The 22,363-nt window shown below is 44.7% G+C and overlaps 1 protein-coding gene across 2 annotated transcripts in view; it reads right to left on the bottom strand.

Moving 5' to 3' along the window:
• Positions 1 to 22,363, bottom strand: part of LOC107190071 — an 82,336-nt gene that overhangs the window by 44,677 nt on the left and 15,296 nt on the right. Inside the window, exon 1 of one of the 2 annotated variants that reach the window (XM_015578796.1) lies at positions 3,553 to 3,620. The exons of the other annotated variant lie outside the window; for it this stretch is intronic. Within the exon in view, the coding sequence (XP_015434282.1) occupies positions 3,553 to 3,586 (34 nt within the window). The 5' untranslated portion in view covers positions 3,587 to 3,620. Of the gene's footprint in view, positions 1 to 3,552; positions 3,621 to 22,363 lie in introns of those variants that run through there. 2 annotated transcript variants of the gene reach the window in all.

Raw genomic sequence — 22,363 nt, 5'->3', positions numbered from 1 at the left:
AGATCCACAGAAATCAATCTAAGGCTACCAATTTCAATTTGAAATCATATTAGTACGGCCTCGTCAACCGATCGTTCCATAGTTTGTAAATCTTTCAAAGAGTCGAATCTCTTAACTGTCCAGATACATGCCCCACGCTAAGTACTACAAATCATATATCTTGTTAGGCCAAATCACTGTCGTATCATAAATTCTTCAGGACTTTCATAGATTCATCCAAAAGCTGCCTCTTTCAATTTTCAAACTACGAGACACTTAATCCCCATTCCGTTTACATTCTATTACATCCAAGTCTCCCCGTAGCTTGAACACAGGCATCTATCCACCACGTGGAATTCCTTCGTCAGACTCTATCTACTCCTCCCATCTGACGTATAAATTAGCACTATCGACGCGAAGACAATCGTGCACAGAGGGGAGCTACGAAGCGAAGAAAATGACGAAGAACCCGCGGTGGGTGAAACCGCCGCGCGGACAAGAAGTGAATGTCTCTCCTTTCACTTCTTTATATTCCGACCCGATCTTTCGGTTGAAGTGTCCAGTTATGAAACAAAACGCCAGTGTAGCAGGCCACGGGTACATCGGGTATACACGCTCGGCGTAATAAGGGGGACGAAGAGACTTTACAATCGCCTCAGTGACCTACCTTAACTTCGCTTCAACTTATTATTAACAATGGAAGATTTATTCCGTACAATATTATTTTCTATCGATATACCGTTCATTATAAATCTCACCAAAAATTAGAATAAAAATTCCCTAAAAATTTCGACTTACATGAAGATGTTGAGAATACCATTGACTAAATGATAATATCGTCGAAGAGGGCCCTTAAAATCGATCAAAATTCGTCCGTTTATCCACTTCTATTCGAATAAAATTTACAAACTTCAACATTCTTCATTACTTCAACTAAATAAGCGCGTGAACTGCTAAATTTTAATTTCGGTCCACTGTGCACCCCAATGAATCCTCCACCCACAGATCCAGCGCACAAACAGGTGCCCCGTCTCGAACCGCTACGTACAAAATTCACAGCACACCGCCGGGGCGGCTAGTTACCATTTCTAATACGACAAACCGGGAGAAAAACAGATCACAAACGTGCACATCAAACTGGCCCTCCTTGTATATGTATACACATCGCCCGTTTGTACGGAACACTGGCCGAGGCAACGACCCTTGGGTGCTGTTCCTAGCCGAGATCCTGGATCCATTAACGAAGTCATTTCACTCGGGGGGGATACGCCGGCCGGCTATTAATGTTCATGGTTCCGACTATCGAGGCTTCGGCGTTTCGTAGGAATGCCACTTTCCTCTTACCCCCTCTGGCAGAGCCCTTCGTCTTCCCCCCGCTCCTCAATCTATCGGCGTAATAACTCCATTACAGCCTGGGTCGAAGCGCGCTAGTGGTTTTAATGTCTCATTTCCATCTTCGCACTGTCCACTTGTACCGCTGTGGCACCCCCCTCTCCTTCCCACCCGTCACATGGCCCAGTGGGAAGGGGGCATTAGGGTCCACGAAAGTGTCGCCGCTTATCGGCACTTCGTGTAATCGTCTCAAGACAGAGTGGAGGGGGGGAGGACCCCCGGTATTACGGTGTCCAATCGGACTCCCTCTCTCTCACTCATGGGGAAAGGGGAGGGGGCAGATGGAGTCGTTCATGTGCGATTATCCGGGACACCGAGAAAGTGTCATACCCCAGACAGAGAGTGCATGACCAAACGAGGACATCGGTAGCAATCGAGGATCAAATGAACCGTTCGTGAGTTGTTTCCGAGAGTAAAGTGGGCATAATCTCGTGTCGTTCGCCGGTAATCGGGACATTTCGCTCGACGACGATCACTTCGAGTCGTTCGGATGTCCAATTTATAATAAAGATTCTTTGCGCGCTTATCCCTCTGACGAACCAGGAAACGGCATTCCGCTTTGGCAGAAGATGGGAAAACGCCAGGCGCCCAGGATGGTTGCACACCGTCGAATCAGTCAAGCGAAGAGTTCTCTCGCTCGTCTTTTAGATTCATGAGGAATGGTGTAGTAAGTACACCCCTCTCTCTCTCTCTCTGTCGTTTCTGGCGCTTGCTGGCTGGACTCGAGAAGGATATACCTCCATGCAGATTCCACTTGCATTCGTATTAATAACCAGCGAGTACCTGGCCTGGTCGGGCCGCAAAGCGAAGGTCGCCAGGGGTTAAGGCGTGTTCAACAAGCTGTTCATGGCTACCACCTAAAGGGGGCCCACACGGGGCTCTTTCCGAGCGAGACCCGGAAGCGCTACGTACCGGCTGCCTTGTAACTCAAGACGATCGTCCGTGGCCTGAGTAGCCGAGTATATATAGGGTGTAACAAAAATGTTGGAGGGCCCGGAAATGGGAGACTCGTGAGGTGATTTGAAACAAATTTTTCCTTAGCAAAAATCTTATCCGAGGCTTTGTTAACGAGATATTAACGAAAAACCCCGACCTGGGTACCTCTCCTTGTCGAGAGTCTTCGAACACTTATCGATGATTTACTCTGTTTTTTTACGATAACATAAAAGTTGCGGAATTGGTATATATAGAAATTACTTCTGAAAAATCGAATTGGAATCGAACATCCCTAACTCGAAACGGGAGCAAATGGTGACTCGCGGTGGAGCGAAGAAAGTATCCGGAAAAAATGGCCCCCCGTCTGTGGTGCTCGAAAAGCTGAAAAACTACCATTTAGGGGAATCGTCATTTCTAGGGGATGTGGGCGAATCAGCTAGTCGTCCGTGGCCACGTCGTAAAGTGGATAGCCACGGGACTATTGTTTCTGTTTATTATAAGTCGGGAAAGTGAACAATCGGGAGGAACCGCAACGCGACCGTAAATCATGACGTATCGTCTCTACAGGCACGCCTCTGCGTTAAGGAGAGTTGTATGGGGACCTATAAGAGGGATGCACATGCAGACGTCGGTGATATATCGTACAAGTAACCGCCATTGTCCTCGAAGTTCACAGGCGACCGAGCAATACAGAGTCTTTTTCCTCTCGTATTAATTAACAACGTCTCGACGAAACCGACGGGCCCGTTCCGCTGAGTCTGTGGACCACGGAATCCGACTCAATTTTGTAATTTGCCTAGCTTAAATTCATCGTCCCTCTGTGATAAACTTTTTCTAATTTTGAAATAAAATTCGCATTCTTTTACGTAATTTGGTCATACGGAAATTACAGCCTTCCATGAACAAACGTGTGAATCACTGTATCCGTGTGCTTTATGCTGTTTGCACAGTGTTCGAGAAAAAGGGCCCAAAACGTCAGGGACTCATAGTACAGCAAATTCTTGATAACTGCGCGGAGAGATTTCTACGTTAACTGCTTCTACTTCATTCCCACTACTGAGGGGGCTCCACACTGGAAACTCGGCCCGAAATGCAGTTCACAAAGCAACACATATTTATAAAGTGCAGAAATCGTGTCCTTCTACGATAACTGTTCCAAAGTTAAACAACACTGTCCCAAAGTATTGGACCCCTTTACTCTTTTTTTTTAATCACCCAGTATATACCCACGACCCGACCACTTACCATTCGGAGCCTGTCTGCAGAGCCTGGCGAACATCCTCTAGTTTATCGATGAACGTCTGCCTGCGAACATCGAGCCGATAGTAAGACTACCATTACATTTTTTCCCGCGGCACGAGTTAATTGAAACTCAACAATACAAACAAGAAGATAGAGAGAATGAGAGAGAAAGAAAGCAGGGGTTTAAAGGGTAGAAACTCGTTAATAGAAACTCTACGGGTATAAACGCGCCGTTTACGATACGGATAAAACGTCTCCGAACTCACGGTTTATCGGGGATAAATTACTAATTCCTAATGCACCTGATGTTCATAACACGGCGATGGCCTGGTTATAACCACCCCTCACCCCTACTCTGGTAATTACGCGGCGGAATATCAAAATTCACGACGAATGATCGGAGAGCTCGGTTGGGCCCGTCGAGGCCCCGCAACTCGGGAGGCGTGTGCTAACGCGAGGTCCACGCAGTTGGGATATTTCCTTAACGCTAATGGCTACCAGTCATCCGCTAATAATTACGAGCTTTTTCCTCGACTAATAGGCAACGACAGGCGATCTTCCTCAAAGTGGCAGCGCGTGGTTTGCTCACCGACAGCCAATCCCCGCCGGTAATTTCGTATATCCAGGATTGGGGGCCCCCCCACGGGGACCTGTCAACGTTGATCACCGATTCGAAAGTGCCCATCATTATCTGAAATCGAAACTTCTGATGTGCCTCTCGTTTCACGGAGAATTGGCACAATTTTGTTCGAATAATACACGGTGAAGAACAGTATCTAAGAGCGTCATCCTGACCTTTAAGCAATTAATGAGATTCGATAATTGTTTGCCAAGCATCTACTCAGTCAAGAAGAACTTGTATTTTAGAAGTAAAAAATATTGGAATTTCCACGTTTAATCGATTAAAAATATAAAAGTACTTTTTTATCCTATATTCGTTATTCAAAACTCTGATGTCACGGTGTATTCTACGAGACGCCACAGTGGTCCGGAATAAAAATTCAAGCAGCCCAATGATTGTTTAGCTCAAGCAATCGAAGAAGTTTGAAACTTGTAAATTTTATTCAAACAGAGGTAGATATATGAACAAATTTTTATCAATTTTAGGGACCCTCTTCAATGAGGTCATCATTCCACTAACAATATTCTCAACATATTCATGAAAGTCTGAATTTTTAGGGACCTTTTTTATATTTTTATCTGAGATCGAAGAGGGTCCTAAAGTGAATAATAATGCAGAATACGAATCTTCCACGGTTAAGAATAAGTTGATGTCAGTTTCATTTTAAGATAAAAGAAACTGGTTTTCGATCATTGGAGCTGCTAAATTTTGATTCTGAACCACTAGTGGACATTGGATGCCTAACGGATCCCGTTGACCAGATGAGAAAAAGGAAATTTCTTCCCCTCGAATCGTGGATGGATACGAGAGATGAGATCGATAGAGACAAAAAACATCCATCTACAGTTTCTTTTTTTTTTATCCTCAACGAATCGAAGACTATCCATCCGTTACCAAGGGTTTCTTTAGGATAGCGTCTCGGGGACTTATTAAGTTCGATATACCCGGTTATATGGTTAATTAGATGCTATAAACTTTGAACTCCACATTTGCATCGGCCATCGTATCGCGGCAGTAATCTGTTATTTATGCCGCGACAAATAGGATAAACCGAGATAGAAAGAGAGAGAGAGAGAGAGTGAATGAGCCCCCTCGGGGCCCGTAGGCCCCGCTCCCGTATTCGCTGCCGCTGTTCCACATAATTAGCGGTACTAATTAATGGCTGTATCCGAGGGTAATTATGCTGAACAAAACACGGCCGCTGGGCCCAATGGGCCCCAGCTACGCGCGCGCGTGGGCTGAAACACCGGATACACGAGGTCCCCGGTGTTTTGAATAACGACGGCGTGAAATTCCCCTCCCCCCCCCCATGTCCCACAAAGTTCAACGTCTCTGCTCATTATTGGTTTTGGTACTGCACAATAGACTCGCGATAATTACTCGCATTTTGGGCCTTCAAAGGCGGGCCGATTCTAGGAAACAGGTAATTATCGAAAGCCAATATACAGACTCCTCTCGATTATTGTCCAGGCCTTATTGCCACCACTGGGGAGCCCATGGAACGTTTTGATTCTTTTAATCGACGTTCTTGCAAATTAAATAGGGCGTTACAATCGTCCTTAGGGATAGAGACAAAAGTAACAAATGAGTCTTATTTCCGAAAACTGGTATAATATACTCGTTTCATTGTGATGTCCAATATAATAATGGTTTGTCGTCGTGTACGAATTTGTTTTGAAGAATCTTTCAAAATTTAAATGTTTCAGGCACAAAACGACAAATTCATACGTTTTTATATTGTTACAAATTGTTCTGCCTGGTCTCTCCTACTTGATTTCTGTGTTGCAATAGGGAATGTGATGTAACTCTTACAACGACCGATCCCCTATCCAGGCCGCGGTGTGCAGAAAGAGACCATTACCCAGGAGTATCGGCGGAACGATGTAAATCATTTTTGCGCACTTACCCTGCAACAACATGGGAACAAATGGTACACAAAGAGAGAGAGAGAGAGATAGAGATAGAGCAGCCGCGGGGCCTGCTGTTGCTGGACCGTGTTTGTGTTCCCTTACGTCCGCGCGTGCATATCCAGGCGCGGCGGTTGCGCAATTATGTAAAGTCCCGACCAAACTTTCTCATCTCTATCTCCCCCTTGTGTGTCGTATGGTAATAACCATTGTAAATGGTAATAACCATTGTAAATGGTAATGTCCACCAATGTCCACGGACACGAAAATTACTTGACTTTTATCCACCTCCTATATACAGGGTGATTTATAAATACATGTCAATACATCAGTGGGCAAATCTACACACCGGGACAAGTAAAAAATGTCATATGAACATATGTCCGATGCACCTTAGTTTTCCAGTTATGAATGATTAAAGGAAACGTTCGAAGTATCTTTCTCGTATCTCTGACGAGACCCCGATGAGGATTTATCAAAGGTGTCCTCCACGGGGCCCGCGGGGGGATTAGAAAAATCGTCAAGCCTACACAGAAAGTGCTTTCCATTTGTGTGTGTGAGTGTGTGTGTGTGTAAACTATTCAGCCGAACAAGGAGACATGATGGGCATATTTATCGTACCGACAAGAGGTTACGAGTGACGAATAAAGGAATGCACGGTCTTGTAGCTTATCCTTTAACAAAAAAAAAAAGAACGTCCAAACGCCTCTCGTGTTCTGGGAGAAATCGAATCTTCCTCTATCTGTTCACTCTGATAAGAAGGGAAAACCCCTGTAATGGATAAATATCTTTCGGTTCGTTGAGAGATAGCAAGCAACTGTAGATCCATGTATCTTTTTTCGTTAACGTAAATAATAAAAAAGAATCCCTGGAAAAAATAAAAGAATCGTATGTCACAGTAAAATACCTTCTTAAACGTGACGCACCTTCAATTGTTTATATCGTTAAAATTATCAATTGTCATATATCATTAGGAACCTGTGTACCATCATCTTACAATTCCGTTAAAATCGAAGTCGAACAGTTCGGGTCCCCTTCCCTTGCAACTCTCGAGATTCGTCTCGCATCCGTTTTAACAATCGAACTTTCTATATTAATTCGCGATCCCGGCCAATTACACAGGCGGGCCTTTCACCACGCGCGGGGCGCCACGTAATAACGTATCGTAACGTATTACAAGCACGACGGTCAAGGTGCAATAAATTATTCAGCGGCGCTCGAGTCCAATAAGCACGCGTTCGCCGTTCCGCCATTCATTGATTCGCCTGGCATCGAGAGAGCCACCGGCAACGAGCGTCCCTATAGAACCCCGATCGACGGTGTTGCCTGTATATTTCTCCCAACTACAATGGACTCTTATTCGTTCGAACACGATGTGCCTGAAAGTAACCGATCCACGGCCGTGCTCGATCCCTTCGTTTATAATCGCCTGATCGGATTCCGACGCCTCTATCCGCGTTCTGTGTCCCTTTGATCCCTTTGTGGTTCCCGTAAAACCGCACTCACACAGGTGGATCATTCCTCGGATTTTGCTCGAACTGCAATATGTTGTACTTCGTGTGAAAATAGGGGCCGACAATAATTTGGAAATTGTTTAAAGTATACAGACCCTCAAAGAAGGCAATTTTCACCGATTTTAACGAGGACTATCATCACAAAATAATTTTTTACTCCGCAACTGTTAACGATACGAACTTGATTCCTATTTCATTTTTATCGTAAAGGATCATTCTTTGTAACTAAATTTTTGTTTCGTACGTGAAGTTATTTTTGCAATGCGAAAATATTAAAAATATTTTTGGTTCGCAAATTTGACGCCTAGGTCATGAATTGAAAAATTTGACAAAAATATGTGCGTATTCTCCGATCTATTCTATTTAAGATCCATGTTTTTAATCCGCGGGCACGCTAAAATTGTAGTCGTAGCAGGTCGAGAAAGGTTGTAGCATCCGAAAGGACTAAAACAGTTTCGACTATCTATTCCAGCACAATTCTCCATAAGTGATTCTGTACTGTCACGTGAATCGACAATTCAGCCACCTGGGCGAAAAAGCTGAAGCTTGATGGCAATTAAACGGCAGCTAATTAAACTTGAGAGTAAAAATCTCACGACTTGAGAAAGTACAACTTTCAACGCGCAGACATTCGCGTGTCAAACTTTCACCATCCGTAAAGTCAAAGCGAAATACGAAGTCGTAAATTATCCGTCTCCATCGTACGCAAACACACCTCAAAATCGTTCTTTTCCTCGAATCTTCTCATTCTCACCTTTACCACTTCCACCATTTGAACCAACTCTACCCTCCACCCACTTATTTACTCCGTCCAATCTCCATGTCAAAAGATAAACAATAAAAAATTGTAGAAGAAAATTCTGTCTCAAAGCATGTAGATTTTGTCAGTATGCCATATATTTCACGATAATACGCTATAAATATTACACAGAGAACGAAAAAGAAACTAAAAAATATTTACTCAAATTAACAGAAATCAAATTTTCTCACCTACCAATGACAATAAATAATACAAAGTAACAATTCGTATACCAAACAGTTACTTACGAAAGGCAGTACATTATATTCCCTGTAACGAATCTGTCTAAAATTTAGTAACAAAATTATACGAAATGTGACAACTAGCTCCGGTCTCCCCTATCACTATTACCGAACTGAAGAGCTACGGTGGACTATCTCTTCAGTCAGTCCCACCGTCGGTTACGATGTATCCCCCCTGACTCTCCATCGTAAACAAATCCGCGGATCGACGGGGTACATGCACACATACACACACACGATGTCCCGATGGCAGCGATCGGGGAACAGGGCAAAAAAGGAGGGCTCTGAACGCCTGGGACACCAGGGTCGAGGGATGGAGGGGGGGACGTAATGCGACGCCTTGATGGACGGCCGAGGATCGCGAAACCGGAAGTACCTGGCGTACAGGGAGAAAGAAAAAGAAAAGGAACAGAAAAAAAAACCTGGCATTTAGAGACGAGTTCAGAGCACCCCGCCAAGTCCTTGTCCAGCATGGACGGTAGGGTCTGGGAAGCAGGTTAGGGCAACAGACCGGCGGCAGCCGGTCGGCTGTTTGACATAACCAGTTCGGAGCTGCGGGCAAGGACGCCGGCGCGGCTGGCTGTGGCCTCCTTCCTCTTTCTCGTTTCCCGCCGGCGCTCTCCTTTTCGCCCGTGTCGCTCTCATCCAGGACACAATCGCGGTGGCCCCCGTTCCTGACCACCGCAATTGCATCACGGATCGATCAATCGTCGCCGCTCAGAAAATCGTCACGAGTCCCTCCCCCTTCTGGCCCAGGTCGCCCCTCCCCTACCCCGAGTCGCCCCTCCCCCTCGCCCAGGGCCCAGGTCGCCCCTCCCACCCCAAGGCCCCCAAGACATCTCCCACTGATCGTTCAGAATTCGAAAATCTTAACCGAAACTCCTGAGAATTCAATATAGGAGGTATGATCTAAAAGTTCGTGCAATTGTTAAATGTCTTGTGATAGAGTGAAAGGCCCATTTACTGCCACCTACTGAATTACTGTCGTTCTAGATTGGTTTACTTAAAATAATATATAAATGATGTGAAGTTATACGTAAAGAAAATTCTGTATGCAATTAAAAGTGTACTTCATAAAATAGAAAAAGCAGAACTTAATTTCCTTTTCCCATTAATTTTTGTAAAATGATAAAAAAATCTTAGTTGATTCGAACAGTAAGAATGGCGATTTCCTTGGTAACGAAAGGAAAAGTAAGGACATTTATTACTTTTATACTCTACTTACACAACAGTACAGGTTCACAAAGTTACAACTTTTTCAACAATAAAAACTTATGTTTTCGGTGAATTAATGCAAAAATTATACAATAATGTTAGTGTTATTTCTTAAAGTGTCAGTAATTAGGTCTTTTACCCTAGAAATAATTGAAAAGAAGAATTTCTCTTCTTGTAAGGTTGATACACTCGTCTTTGACATCAGAATTAGGCAAAATATAATCTAATTACAAATACAATGTAATTGTAATTTAAATTTTCGCGCCCAATGTATTATACTCCAATGGGGAATATTTTAAAGGCGATAATTACAATTTCGCCTGTACGACTATTACTTTATTGTTCACACGATCAATTACAGTCGACATCACGAAGTTGTTCGATCAAAAGCAGACAGAACCGGTAACTTCTGGTCGAACGAACTGGAAGTTGTTTCGACTCGATTCAAATCCCGTTTCCAACTGACTTTGGACGATTTCAGGTCGATCGACTAATGTAAACGCCGCTTTGAAAATCAGTTTATTAACATACAACAACAGTCAAATTATATTGTGTCGAAAAAATATCGAAACATTACTGTATTTTCAATTGCATTCTTCGTCAAAATTCAAACGACTCATATGTACCTCCGAAGTGTTCATAATAATTTGATCACCCACTGTAGCAGATGCTCGATTCTTCCAGAATATCATCCCCAGCAACAAAGAACCAAGTCTGATTTTTGCGGCACGTCGTCGATAGGTGAATCCAGCCCTACCAATTATTCCGAACGAAATTACAATAAAGCAAAACGGAGAGACGGCTGGGAAACCTTTTACAGGCAGAGAGGCCCCGGTTTTTGCCCGGCTGTCAGATCTACCTGACCGATCGCCCTGCCGTTCGCCGCAGCTCGTCGCGAGCGGAAAGGAAAACGCATCGGCGTTTTTCCGTGCTCGCGCCGTAGACGCGTGGAAGGATGATCCAGCGATGGGATGCTCGCCTATACCCGGAGAACCTATGCCCGTTGGACTCTCGATCGTTAAACCGTGATGTGGCTCCGGTAGGTTCCACGAAAAACTGGATCCTTGCGGCGCGACAGGGTCCCTCCTGTCGCCGGTTGGATCGTTGTTCGTTTGTTCGGCGAGTCGAACGCTCGATGTGAAAACCAACCACGTCTACGAGTGAGCCTAGGTATAACGTTATACAGGGTGGACCATGAAACGTGATCAGCTTGGATTATTCGACTGTTGGCTGATTGATCGAACATTTTTTTGGCTAGTATAACATGATTCAAGGAGAGCTGTAAGATGATTGTACCAAATTTTTTGTCAACCCTCTTTTTCCAGTGTCTTGAAGGTCACTTTCAGTTGTTTTTATAGATAAACAGATCTTTTTACGCCTACCTTTTAAGGGATACTGAGACGAATTCGGTAAGCATCATGATAAATAATTTTTTTTCTTCTAAACCAAAAAAACATTAAGAAAATATCATTTACCTTAATTAAAACGATGTTTTAAATGGTTAATCCCTTGATGATACTACTCAGTTCTATTTATAACGTCTGTACTGATAGTTCAGCATCCAAAAAAAATTTTCGATCGAACAACTAGCAGTAGAATAATCTAAGCCGATCACGGTTTCATGGACCACCCGGTATAGTGAAGTCACTGTAACTGCACGCGAAAAGCCGTTCTACGTTAACTTTCCACGCGTCATTCCCAACACTGGGAAGATCCCCCCTAGAACCGTTCAAGTGTCTAATTTATTACGCCGGCGCGCAGTTATAGTGGGCTGCAGCACGAGATGAGACCGAGCGATAGAACACTTAACGTATGGCGGAGCAGTTGTCCACGTCGACCTTTTGTCGGCAGCTTTTGTGGCGAGGTTTTCTTTTTATTCGTATTTAAACAGCTTCTACGATCTGGTTCGATCGTGTGTGTGTGTGTGCACAGCATCGATTCAGTTGATGTGGATCGTTAAATCCTTCGAATAAAACCAGGGAGGGGAGGGATTCATTTAAAAATTCGAAAATTGTTACGTTTAACGGTCACTCGTAAATTATATGGATCGAAAGGAAAGAAACAGAATTCGATTCCAGAATTTTTATAATGTCCACCGTGGTGAGAGCGCACAGATTGCCTCTCGATCGATCTGCATGCGAAATACCGCGTTGTCTATCGATCACCGGAATGTAACGACAACGGTATGCATTGGTTCGAGGTCCCGAACGGGATCGGGTGTATCGTTACCGATCGTTTCACTGACCCGTGTGTGTGTGAGGCCTCGCGAACGCGTCACGTCGGATCACAATTTTCACGCAGGGACAAATCCTTTTTAATTACGAAGCGGCATCGGGGGTGGTCCCCGAATGGCGTCCCGGTACAAGAATGTAGTTAAGAGTTTTTATCGGGGGGCCCCGAAGGTACAAAGAACGAGGCAGTCGCGTTATTGCCACGCTTGAAAGAAGCAGAATATCCGTACGGTGTATCCCATTGCCAGCTATAAATGGATATACAGGGTGTTAATAAAAATGTGGCACATTTTCGCAGGGTAGGTTCTACAGGGTGTCCCACCTAACGTGAGCAGCTTCAATATATATGCTTGTTTTTTTAAGATAAAAAAATGTGAGGGGAAAGTATTATTTGGTTAGAAAGAGCAAATACTGTGATAAGCAAATATTTTCTTCAAGGTCATATTTCTCGAAATTTCAAGGTCATCGATGTTTTTTTTTAACGTGACCTTCACTTTTCATTAAAAAACATTTTGTTAAATTCGTAATATTGCTATTTGTGGGCGACAAACTGATTAATTTTCGTTCGAAACATTTCTTTCGACAATCGTGGGGACTGATTTTTTGACCACCCTATACACGGTATTCCATTTGAGAAAGGAAAAAAGGGATCACTTCAACCGACAACTCTTGAAAACGTCCCTTTTCTACGATTCGAATCGGATAGAAGAACATTAGCGGAAGAGATTCGGAGCAATCGGCCTGGTATTGTTCGTAAACGAAAATAAATCGCGGTTGCGTGATCGAGAGGGGGATTTCGATTGTTCTCTCGACGTTAGACGAGGACAGAGAACGTAATGAGGCGAGCAAGGATTTATTACGAGACATTAAAACTGTTCCCGTAACGGTACCGTGTACGAATGAAAGGCCGAGGGTAGTCGAGAACCGTGCCGCGGTCGTTCTTGACGAGCGAGATTGAAATCTAAATACCGAAAAAGAAAAGACCACGTGATGATCGAACGAGACAGAAAACGAAGACGCTGGCTGAAGAGAGCCCCACCTCTTCGCATTCCGTCCACATGGAACGATTTCGTTGACCTTCGGTGCAATGCGTGTATTATGTATTGCTCGGAAGATGACAAACGGAAGGACAGAGGATCCAGTTAAACATATCCCCATTGGTCCACATTCTTGAATACAATCGTAGAGATAGGGCCCGCGTATCTTCATTATTGTCCAAAACGGTATCCAGACAATCGGATCAAATAACAACGCGTGACAAAGAAAGCGTACGGGACCACTTTTACAATCGGACAGAAGATTATTCTACATGCAAAAACAAATAAATAATATGGAATCAAATTTTTTCCTATGATGTTTTGTTTCCTAGATAATCGAATTGAAATGGGGCTTGGTTAACGCGTCTGTTCATCGCATTCCGTTTCTACTTACAGTAAATCATGGATAAGTGTTCGAAGAATTCTCGACACTGACATGGAGCGGTCCTTAGGAGTAACGCAGATTTTTTAATGAGGTTTAGCACAGTGGTCACATATATCCATCAGTTTATGAAATATTTAATATTCAGTGTCGTGGAGCCTTCGAACAATCATCGATGACTTACTGTATTCATTGAACGAATCAAAGTCAACAGGTACCTAAGTTGGTCATCCGACACCTGGGTGCCGCTACATCAATAGGTGTCGCCGCTTAACGCTTTAATTTACGACCACGCTATATAGATTCCAACGATTATACTCCTTTTGCCTCCGAGACATCTTCTCAACAACGTTTAATAGCTTATAGCCACGGGCAGAGGAGGCACAACGTGTGTGCGTGACGATGAGAAAACACGGCGGCGTGTAAAGGACACGCCATGGTCCCGTGTTAACTAAATCGTTTAAATTAAGTAATATTCACGATACTGACGTGCTGGAGAGGCCAGACTTTCAATTAAATCCGGGGTTTGCCCCCGTAGAGGAGAGGGAAAAATTGGAATCCCTCGGCCCCCCGATACTTCCGCCCGATCGGTAATGATAATTAATAGGTTCGCGTTATAATTTATCGGAGCAGAACGTCATCTTCGTTCATTACGGGCCAGAATGCACCAGCCCGGATCGGGTCCCGCACGACTCGATGGTAAAATTTATCGCGTCGTTAAGGCAACGCATGCGATACAGCCCGGGATGTAGATAACATAATCATTTCGTGCGTAGACTCGCGATGCCGGCAAGAGAGCCGTATTTAGAAGATCAGAGGAGAGGGGGGAGAGAGAAGATCGACGGGAAATCGCTTCGCGATTGGAATCTCGAAGTCGCATACGGGCTGGAATACCTCGGGGGTTATCACGTGATTCTAAGTAAACACACCATGACCTGAAACCGTAGCTTGAAATTATGAAAAGGCTGATACAGAGGGGAATTTCTAGAAATCTAGAGGACCACGCATCAGATGCCTTAAGAGTCCTTGATCTAACGGGACCTACCCACGGATCCAAGAAGAACTGGGAATTAACGTCGACAATGATTAATTGTTAGATTAACTCATAAGAGTTATAGGTCGCTGAAGATTGAGATTTAAGAGTTCCATAGCAATCACTGAACAAGGTTCTTAGAATTTCAAGATGACGCCTGGCATCTGGCACCCAAGATCGGTTCCTTGGACCCCATCCAAGGGAACCATTCAGCCTAGAAATGAAAGCTTAACACAAAAATTGTTGGGTTAACCCTTAAGAGTTTGAAATCCCTGATGCTTAACTTCTAAAAGTTTCAGGACAATAAATGAACAAGGTTCTTCGAATTCCAAGATGACACCAAGCACCCAAGATCGGTTCCTTGGACCCCATCCAAAAGGAACCGTTCTGCCTAGAAATGAAAACTTGACACAAACATTGTTGGGTTAACCCTTAAAAGTTTGAAATCCCTGATGCTTAACTTCTAAAAGTTTCAGGACAATAAATGAATAAGGTTCTTCGAATTCCAAGATGACACCAAGCACCCAAGATCGGTTCCTTGGACCACATCCAAAAGGAACCGTTCTGCCTAGAAATGAAAGCTTGACACAAAAATTGTTGAGTTAACCCTTAAGAGTTTGAAATCCCTGATGCTTAACTTCTAAAAGTTTCAGGACAATAAATGAACAAGGTTCTTCGAATTCCAAGATGACACCAAGCACCCAAGATCGGGGATTCCTTGGACCCCATCCAAGAGAATCGTTCTGCCTAGAAACGAAACCCTGATACCAGTTGTTGGACTAATTCCTAAGCATGTGAAGTCTCTAATGCTTAGCTTCTAAGAGTCCCAGAGCATTAATTGAATAAGGTTCTTCGAATTCCAAGATGACACCAGGCACCCAAGATCGGTTCCTTAAGCCCCGTCCAAGTTCTGCAAAAGAACGATACCTCGGTGCACACGGGGATCAGGGCGGCTGTGCACGTTCCACGACAAAAGACGAGTCGGGCGCAACAACGACCGACCACCCTCCGTGTTCGGCCAGCACGGTAAACGGATACGGGGCATGTCCTGGACACCGGATATCGCGGTTCGTTAACCGCGCTAAACTTTCCACGGCAACCGGAAATCATTCTTGGCTCCCCTCTGGTGTACGAGTTGCTTCTATAAATTTTCTACTCACCGGTACCGTTAATGATCAGTGTCGGGGAACCATATTATCTAACAAGGAAAGGCACAGAAGTGTCCCCCTCTGATTTTGATGAAACTTCGTATGTCTGTTAAGCAGTCAAAAATAAGGGATACGTATATTTTTTTTTATCGGCTGAGACGCGACTTTAAGGGGTGAAACCATATCTCGAAGTTTCGATTCGAATTTTTTTCGTTATAAATAAATTATATTTTGGACAATTTTTTAGCGCCATATTATTATACATAAAAAACCGTAAACCTCGTCCATTAGAAGTTTTCCTGTATCTCCTCTGGTTTTCGAGATAGTCATTTCGGGTCGAAACTTCGAGGGGTGGTTTCGTCCCTTAAAGTCGCGTCTCAGCCGATAAAAAAAAATACGTATCCCTTATTTTTGACTGCTTAACAGACGTACGAAGTTTCATCAAAATCAGAAGGGGACACTTCTGTGCCCTTATTTTTGACTGATTAACAGACATACGAAGTTTCATCAAAATCAGAGGGGGACACTTCCGTGCCTTCCCTTGTAAGAAGACCATCCCCTCGATCCTTCCAAACTCAAATTCTCTTTACCCACAAGATCCACCCGGGGACACGATAGGTATAATACTCTTTATTTATGCGTCTGTAGCGACGTACAGGGGGAAGGCAAAAACTTGTTTCGAGGTTCACTGGTCCATTCCATCGAGGCCCCGTTACACAGCGGAAACCGTAGCCGTGCGAACTAGTCGCCGCCGTGAGTCTAAGATCTCTGAGATCCCCCTGACGGAGTACTAGTCCACGGTATGTCCCCAATGATCCTGCAATCCTCCGCTCATCCGTGAAAGTTTATCGCGTGTACGACTCATTAACCATGAGAACATTTGCCCGTGAAACGTTTTTAAAATGTAACCAAATACACGGACAGTGGGAACCCGAACGTTTTATCGCGGCTTAAAGGAAATAATCGACGTACGTAGACCGGCGACAACCTGATTTCCAACGATGCGACGCAACACGTTCACAGTCCCGTGCGCAGTATCAAAAGATACGCAATGCAGCTCCGTAAGAAATTCTCCCCGATGCGATCCGATCGTATTAAAGAAGGAGTCGGGGCCTCGAGCCCTTAAGCACCGTCTTATTTAATTAAGACAGAGATTTTTCGGCGTCGAGAAGACCCGTCCCGGCGTTATTTACACGCGAAGACCAGCGGATGGTCCAGAAAGTGGAGAGGGAGAGGTGTTTCGGGGACGTTACGAAGGAATGGGGTGTCCACGGGCAGCGTTAATTAAGCCCGATAGTCCTTCCCTTCCTTCCTCGATCGCTATCTTCGCTTCGATATTAGATGTCCTAATTAAGACGTTGAGTGCGATATGCAAGAGAGAGGAAGAATCAGGAGAGACACTGTCCATGGACAAGCCACTGTTGACCGCCGAGCCGATTAATGGATATCTGGCGAGTGAAAAAAGGCAAAAGAATGAGTCTCGTCCAGGAGTGTGTGTTCCGGTGAAATCTGGACGGTCGGTAGGCGTCGTAAATCTCACGGTTGACGCCTTTCGGGAGGGAAACGACGCTCGCCAATTTACGAGAGAGCCCGGAGAGGGGACGTGGGAAGAGCGAAGGTGTTCTCCAAGAGGAGACCCAATCCTACTCGGGTCCCCTGACGGAACACAGTGTACATATACGCGGGCGAGTAGAATTCCATCCATTTGACCTTCCGTCCATTTTCTCCGGTCGTTAGGCCGGTACGGTCCCATAGAGTACTATACACACGTGTATACTACCTAGGGCCTCTGTCAAACGCGTCGGATCGTGGCTGGATAGTCGTTGGTTCGCGCGTGCTTGTTAACCGTTCAGGTTGGACGGTTTTTCGATTCGCCACCGTGCGTCAACTGGGGCAAACGAAATAGATCCTTGGCCCTGATCGACCCATGTGACTCCCGTAGGAACCTGGGTGATTATTGGAAACATTCTTCCAATCAACCACTGTCTTGATCGTATTTTAAAAGAACAGGCTATTCGATTACGTATGAAAGTGTACTTAACAATACAGTAAATCCTCGTTGAGTGTTCGAAGGCTCCTCGGCACTGAAGATTAAATATTTCATAAACTAATGGCCGTATGTGGCTGAAACAAATATTATGGGTTACAGAATTCCAAGCTCTATCATTTTGCTAAACCGCGTTAAACCCGTTTTCTTGTTTATTTTCTAAAACAAGTGAGATATCGAAGGTGCTTACGTTTGGCGGTACACTTTCTATATGGCAGCGACCAAGAGAATCGACCCCCGATTCCGCATTCGTTTCTTCAGAATCGAAGAGAGAACAGCGAGATTCGAAGCCTGAAAGCTTTCACGCCGCAAATGTTCGTGACCGTAGAGCAACGCGAATAATCCGTCATGAGCCCCGTGGCGAGAAAAATCCGATGACACCCGGCCGTTAGACGGTTATTAATGAAGGGACCGTGCTTAGGAGCCGAACGAACGAATACGCGGCGCCGCGGTTGGAAATTTATTCTCGATGTCCCCGTCGACGTCGGCGATAACGATATCTCTGCCGGTTGTCGGACGGTCGGTTATTCGTGTTTTGATTAGAAATATCTCAATGGCCTCTGGAAGGGGTTACGGGAGGGGAGGGAAATTACAGATCATCGTACTCCCGTCGAACTTAAGCGTCTGTCAGGTGCAAAGGGAGGGGAGACTATATAGACGCGGAAGAGACGGTGCGCGCGTCCTCTATTTGCGATCGACCAGGCGCTGTGTGCACGTGCTCTTAAGCGACTAATGATGATTTATCGAGGGACATCGCTCGGCTTGTTTGTCATTTTGTTGATTCCTCTATCGATCATACACAACGGTCTCACAATCAAACGACACGACGGCTATGCCGTTGGCAGGTGGAAAACTCTACGTTTCCTCAATCATCTCCGCAGCTGTGTCCACCGGACCGCGATACGGGAAGGAGTTCTCTGTGATTCAAACCGGCCACATCGTCAGCACGGAACGATCACTATACTCTGGATTTTTTTTGCATTTATAGTGCTCTATAAAATACAGTAAGAGACCGAAGTTCCATTAACACGTTCCGTGCCACATGTACCACCGGTGGTACACGCAGCCTGAATGGGAAATTTAACGTGTACCATCGGTGGTACATATAGCACGGAACGTCTTAACCGTTTGCGTACCAGAGGGTTTTGAAAAAAACACGATCGAAAAGCGCCAAGGAGCGCGATCGCGCTCCTTCGATTACGTGTCGAAAAAAGCCGAAGAGCGCGATAGCGCTCCTTTGATTATGCAATACACAAAATAAAAAGTTACGAATGAAAAAATATATGTATATACTATTAATTTATAATTGGTAACAAGAAAAAAACAAAATGTACTACTTGGATTACTGATAGCGATGCGACGTACATGCGCATGAAAGGCTGAGCGCATTTCGACGAATTGTGAGCGCGCCGTCAGTTGTCTGTATCGGCCAAATGCGCTGGCTTTTTTCAACAGAAAATCTGAAGAGCGCGAAAGTGGCTCGTGGTACGCAAACGGTTAATGTTTAACTGTAGTTTAAAACAAGACCAACAGCCTCTATTAACAAAAGACTGACATTTTCGGTAATTTATGACTTGAAGAACGACACAAAGATTGTCTGGATACGTACGACCTTTTTCACTGTGGCACGGAACGCGTTAAATAGAACGAGGTTCCTATCTAATTCTGAACCATGCTTTAGAGAAGAACAAAATTCTTAAATTTGCTCTTGCCTTTGTGAACTATGAAAAATATAATTCTGCATAAAAAACCGCAGTCTACTGATTACACTGCGTGGCTCAACCCTTGCAGCCAGTAAAGGCAAGGGACGTACCGTAAAGTGTATTAATGTTAAGTAATTCGACAAGGTATGAGTGATGTGACATCATCTTCTTCCCGGGTGTGGGAATTCCCCTGGCTGATCGAGTCCCCCGACTTTCAAGTGAAATATGGGGATCGTAAGCGCCCAGGTAAATATCGTGGTTCGTGTTTCTCAAAGCGTTTTGTCGCGAGAACCATCTCAGGAGGGGAGATGGTGTGGGGTCGAGGACCATTAACGCCCCCGGCGATGCCCAGGTGGAATCCCCTCGCGTGCGTGTCCATTGAATCTCTCTCTCTCTCTCTCTTTCTCTCGCAATAGGGATATTGCGGCGGGTCAGTACACCTTGTAAACACCGAACGCACTCTCGCCGTGCTCCCTTCCATCCTCTAAGCTCGCAAGAAGTGAGTGGCAGGATGAATACGGCTGATTACATTCAAGAGGCTTTTTCAGTCCGTTGGGGCGTGCTGGGTATAATATAACGCTCGAAGGAGTCTCGCGTTCCCCCCCCCCCCCAAGAGCCGCGGTATACGCGTTCCCCTTGCCCCATTGTGCATACGGGGCTTTATACCGGCGCGCGTTTTCATGCGGTTACCATCGCCGCGACGCGTGGACGGGATCTAAGTACCGGTGTTATACGATCGGTCCTTCGCCCCAGGACACGTAGAGGCTGTAAAGCACGTTACCAAGAGCACTCCCCTCTCAGCGTAACCCTTCTTCTCAGCGTCGTATTATAAATCGCGTCCCGGCCTCTAATTGCATCTGCTATCTCGCGTACCTGTCTTCCCATTGTTCTTGAATCCCTTTAATTGATGACCGCTCGATGACGGCGATACTATATACACGGCTACTGACCGAATCTCTACCTAATCCTATCTTGGTCTGTAATTTCGAGGGTAGGGACGTTATAGAGCTGATTGAGTCGCGAAATGCTTTTAGGGTTGATCGCGAATCGATTTTAGAAATTACGATAGTTCGGTGTATCCTGACGTCAGGGCAAGGTTCACGTGGGTCGAGCCTACACACCTTGTATGTTTTGTAGAGACATATACTCGGAACTAGAGGGCTGCTAAGAGCGATACCTTTCTTCCATTGCTACACAATCTATCGTCGGTTTCTGTGTATTGAATGTCTTTAATCGAACATTGAATGTCCCACAGGGGTATGCTGGTAACACCGTTTCTGACAGAATTCTTACGTACCAGTACAATCTACTAGGTGAATCTAAGGACTAAAGGCCATCGAATATCCCTGCGTCTAAAGCAGAGTCATCTTTTCCACAAGATGAAATCACCAAGGGTGACCATAGCGATCGGCCAACGCAGAAAGTCAAGCTTAAGAACACGCGTTGCACCCCGAGATACAGGATTAATGGGCAGTAGGATTCGGAACCGGTGACGTTGGTAGCCACCGGTTACGCAAATAATCAGTATAAAGATGGGGGGGGAGAGGGGGGCAACGACGGCGCAGAAAGCGTACATACCTACGCAAGGTGAAAGAGAAGAAGAGAGCATCCCCGTTACCGAGTCTCTTGCCATTAACAGCGATGACAAGACTCGTTTCCTGGCGGCGGGCCCAACGAGCAGGAATGAAAGGGCCAACAACAACACACACCTCTAATGTCGGAGCGGCGATGACCCGGCAGAAATGGCGCCCTCCCCTCGACCGGTATGGGGGGCCCCCATTTCATTTTTAACGACCCCCCGGGCCCCGCTGGCTTAATAAGACGGTACGCAGTGGTATACTCTTGAAATTTCGCCACAACTGAAAGCCAATTAACGGGGCGAAAAACAGGGGAACGCGCGTGGGACAATGTTGCAATCCTGTTCACCTGTACAACCGATCGCCGTTGGTTAATCTGTAATGACGATCTTTCCGATTGCCGCCAGAAGGGGGAAGGGGGATGATTGATGGCGAGGCTGATCGACCCCGTCCACAATGCTTCCGTACGACTTAGACGGTTGAGTAATGAACGGCAACGGATACACCTTTCTACGCTTGTAACGAATATAATACCACGTAGAGTGATGTACATTGTAATATACGTCGGTGCTAAAAGATCAAGGGAGTATCCGAACACCATTACGAAGAGTGACTTGGGCCACAGAGATGCAGACCGAGGGAACCTTCATTCACAATTATTGTAGAACGACGATTATACGAATTTAGTGGGGGAACGAACCTGCGATTGTTTCGGATAATCGGGCCGGAAGAACGGATATTTTTTAATATGTACGATCCTGTCTCCGGGAGTTTTAAAAGTGAAATTACAGGGGGAGGAAACTCCAGATCTGGGCAGTTCTGAAATGATGTTGTTTGAAATATTAGTTTGAATAACATGTTATTGTACTTTTTAATCGTTTGAAAGAAGTCATAGAAATAATTGTGTAAGTGTTCTTCGAAATTATGCCAGGTGACTAGGTCTGTTTGATTGATTGATATATTTCTGAAGAGGAACAGTCCTCTTCTATCTTACACACCAGTGGAACGATTATTTTCTTTCAAAACTCTCTCACAGGTGAGCTTTTTGAAGAGCGGGTTCTGCTTAAAGGAAATTACTGTAAAGATTTCGTAAAATAACATCTTTTTGTTGCATATTATTCTGAGCACTTCTTCTTTTACCGAATTTGAAATACAAAAGTAACAAAGTAATTCATTATTTAAAATTGCTATTATATCAAATGAATCGATAATATTTTCATTTTCAAATAACAGTACTGAAAATAAACTTCCGAAATAAATGATTTCAGTCATTTCTTATTTTCATTTCAAATAAATTGTTCCCAGCTATGAAAAGCTCTGATCTAACTTAATAATAAAACTAAAAAAAGGTGTCAAA

This window comes from Dufourea novaeangliae, unplaced genomic scaffold, assembly GCF_001272555.1.
Source record: "Dufourea novaeangliae isolate 0120121106 unplaced genomic scaffold, ASM127255v1 scaffold172, whole genome shotgun sequence".
Classification (NCBI taxonomy): Eukaryota; Metazoa; Arthropoda; class Insecta; order Hymenoptera; family Halictidae; genus Dufourea; species Dufourea novaeangliae.
The sequence above is the reverse complement of the archived record's forward strand: the minus strand, read 5'-3'. Positions and strand labels throughout refer to the sequence as shown.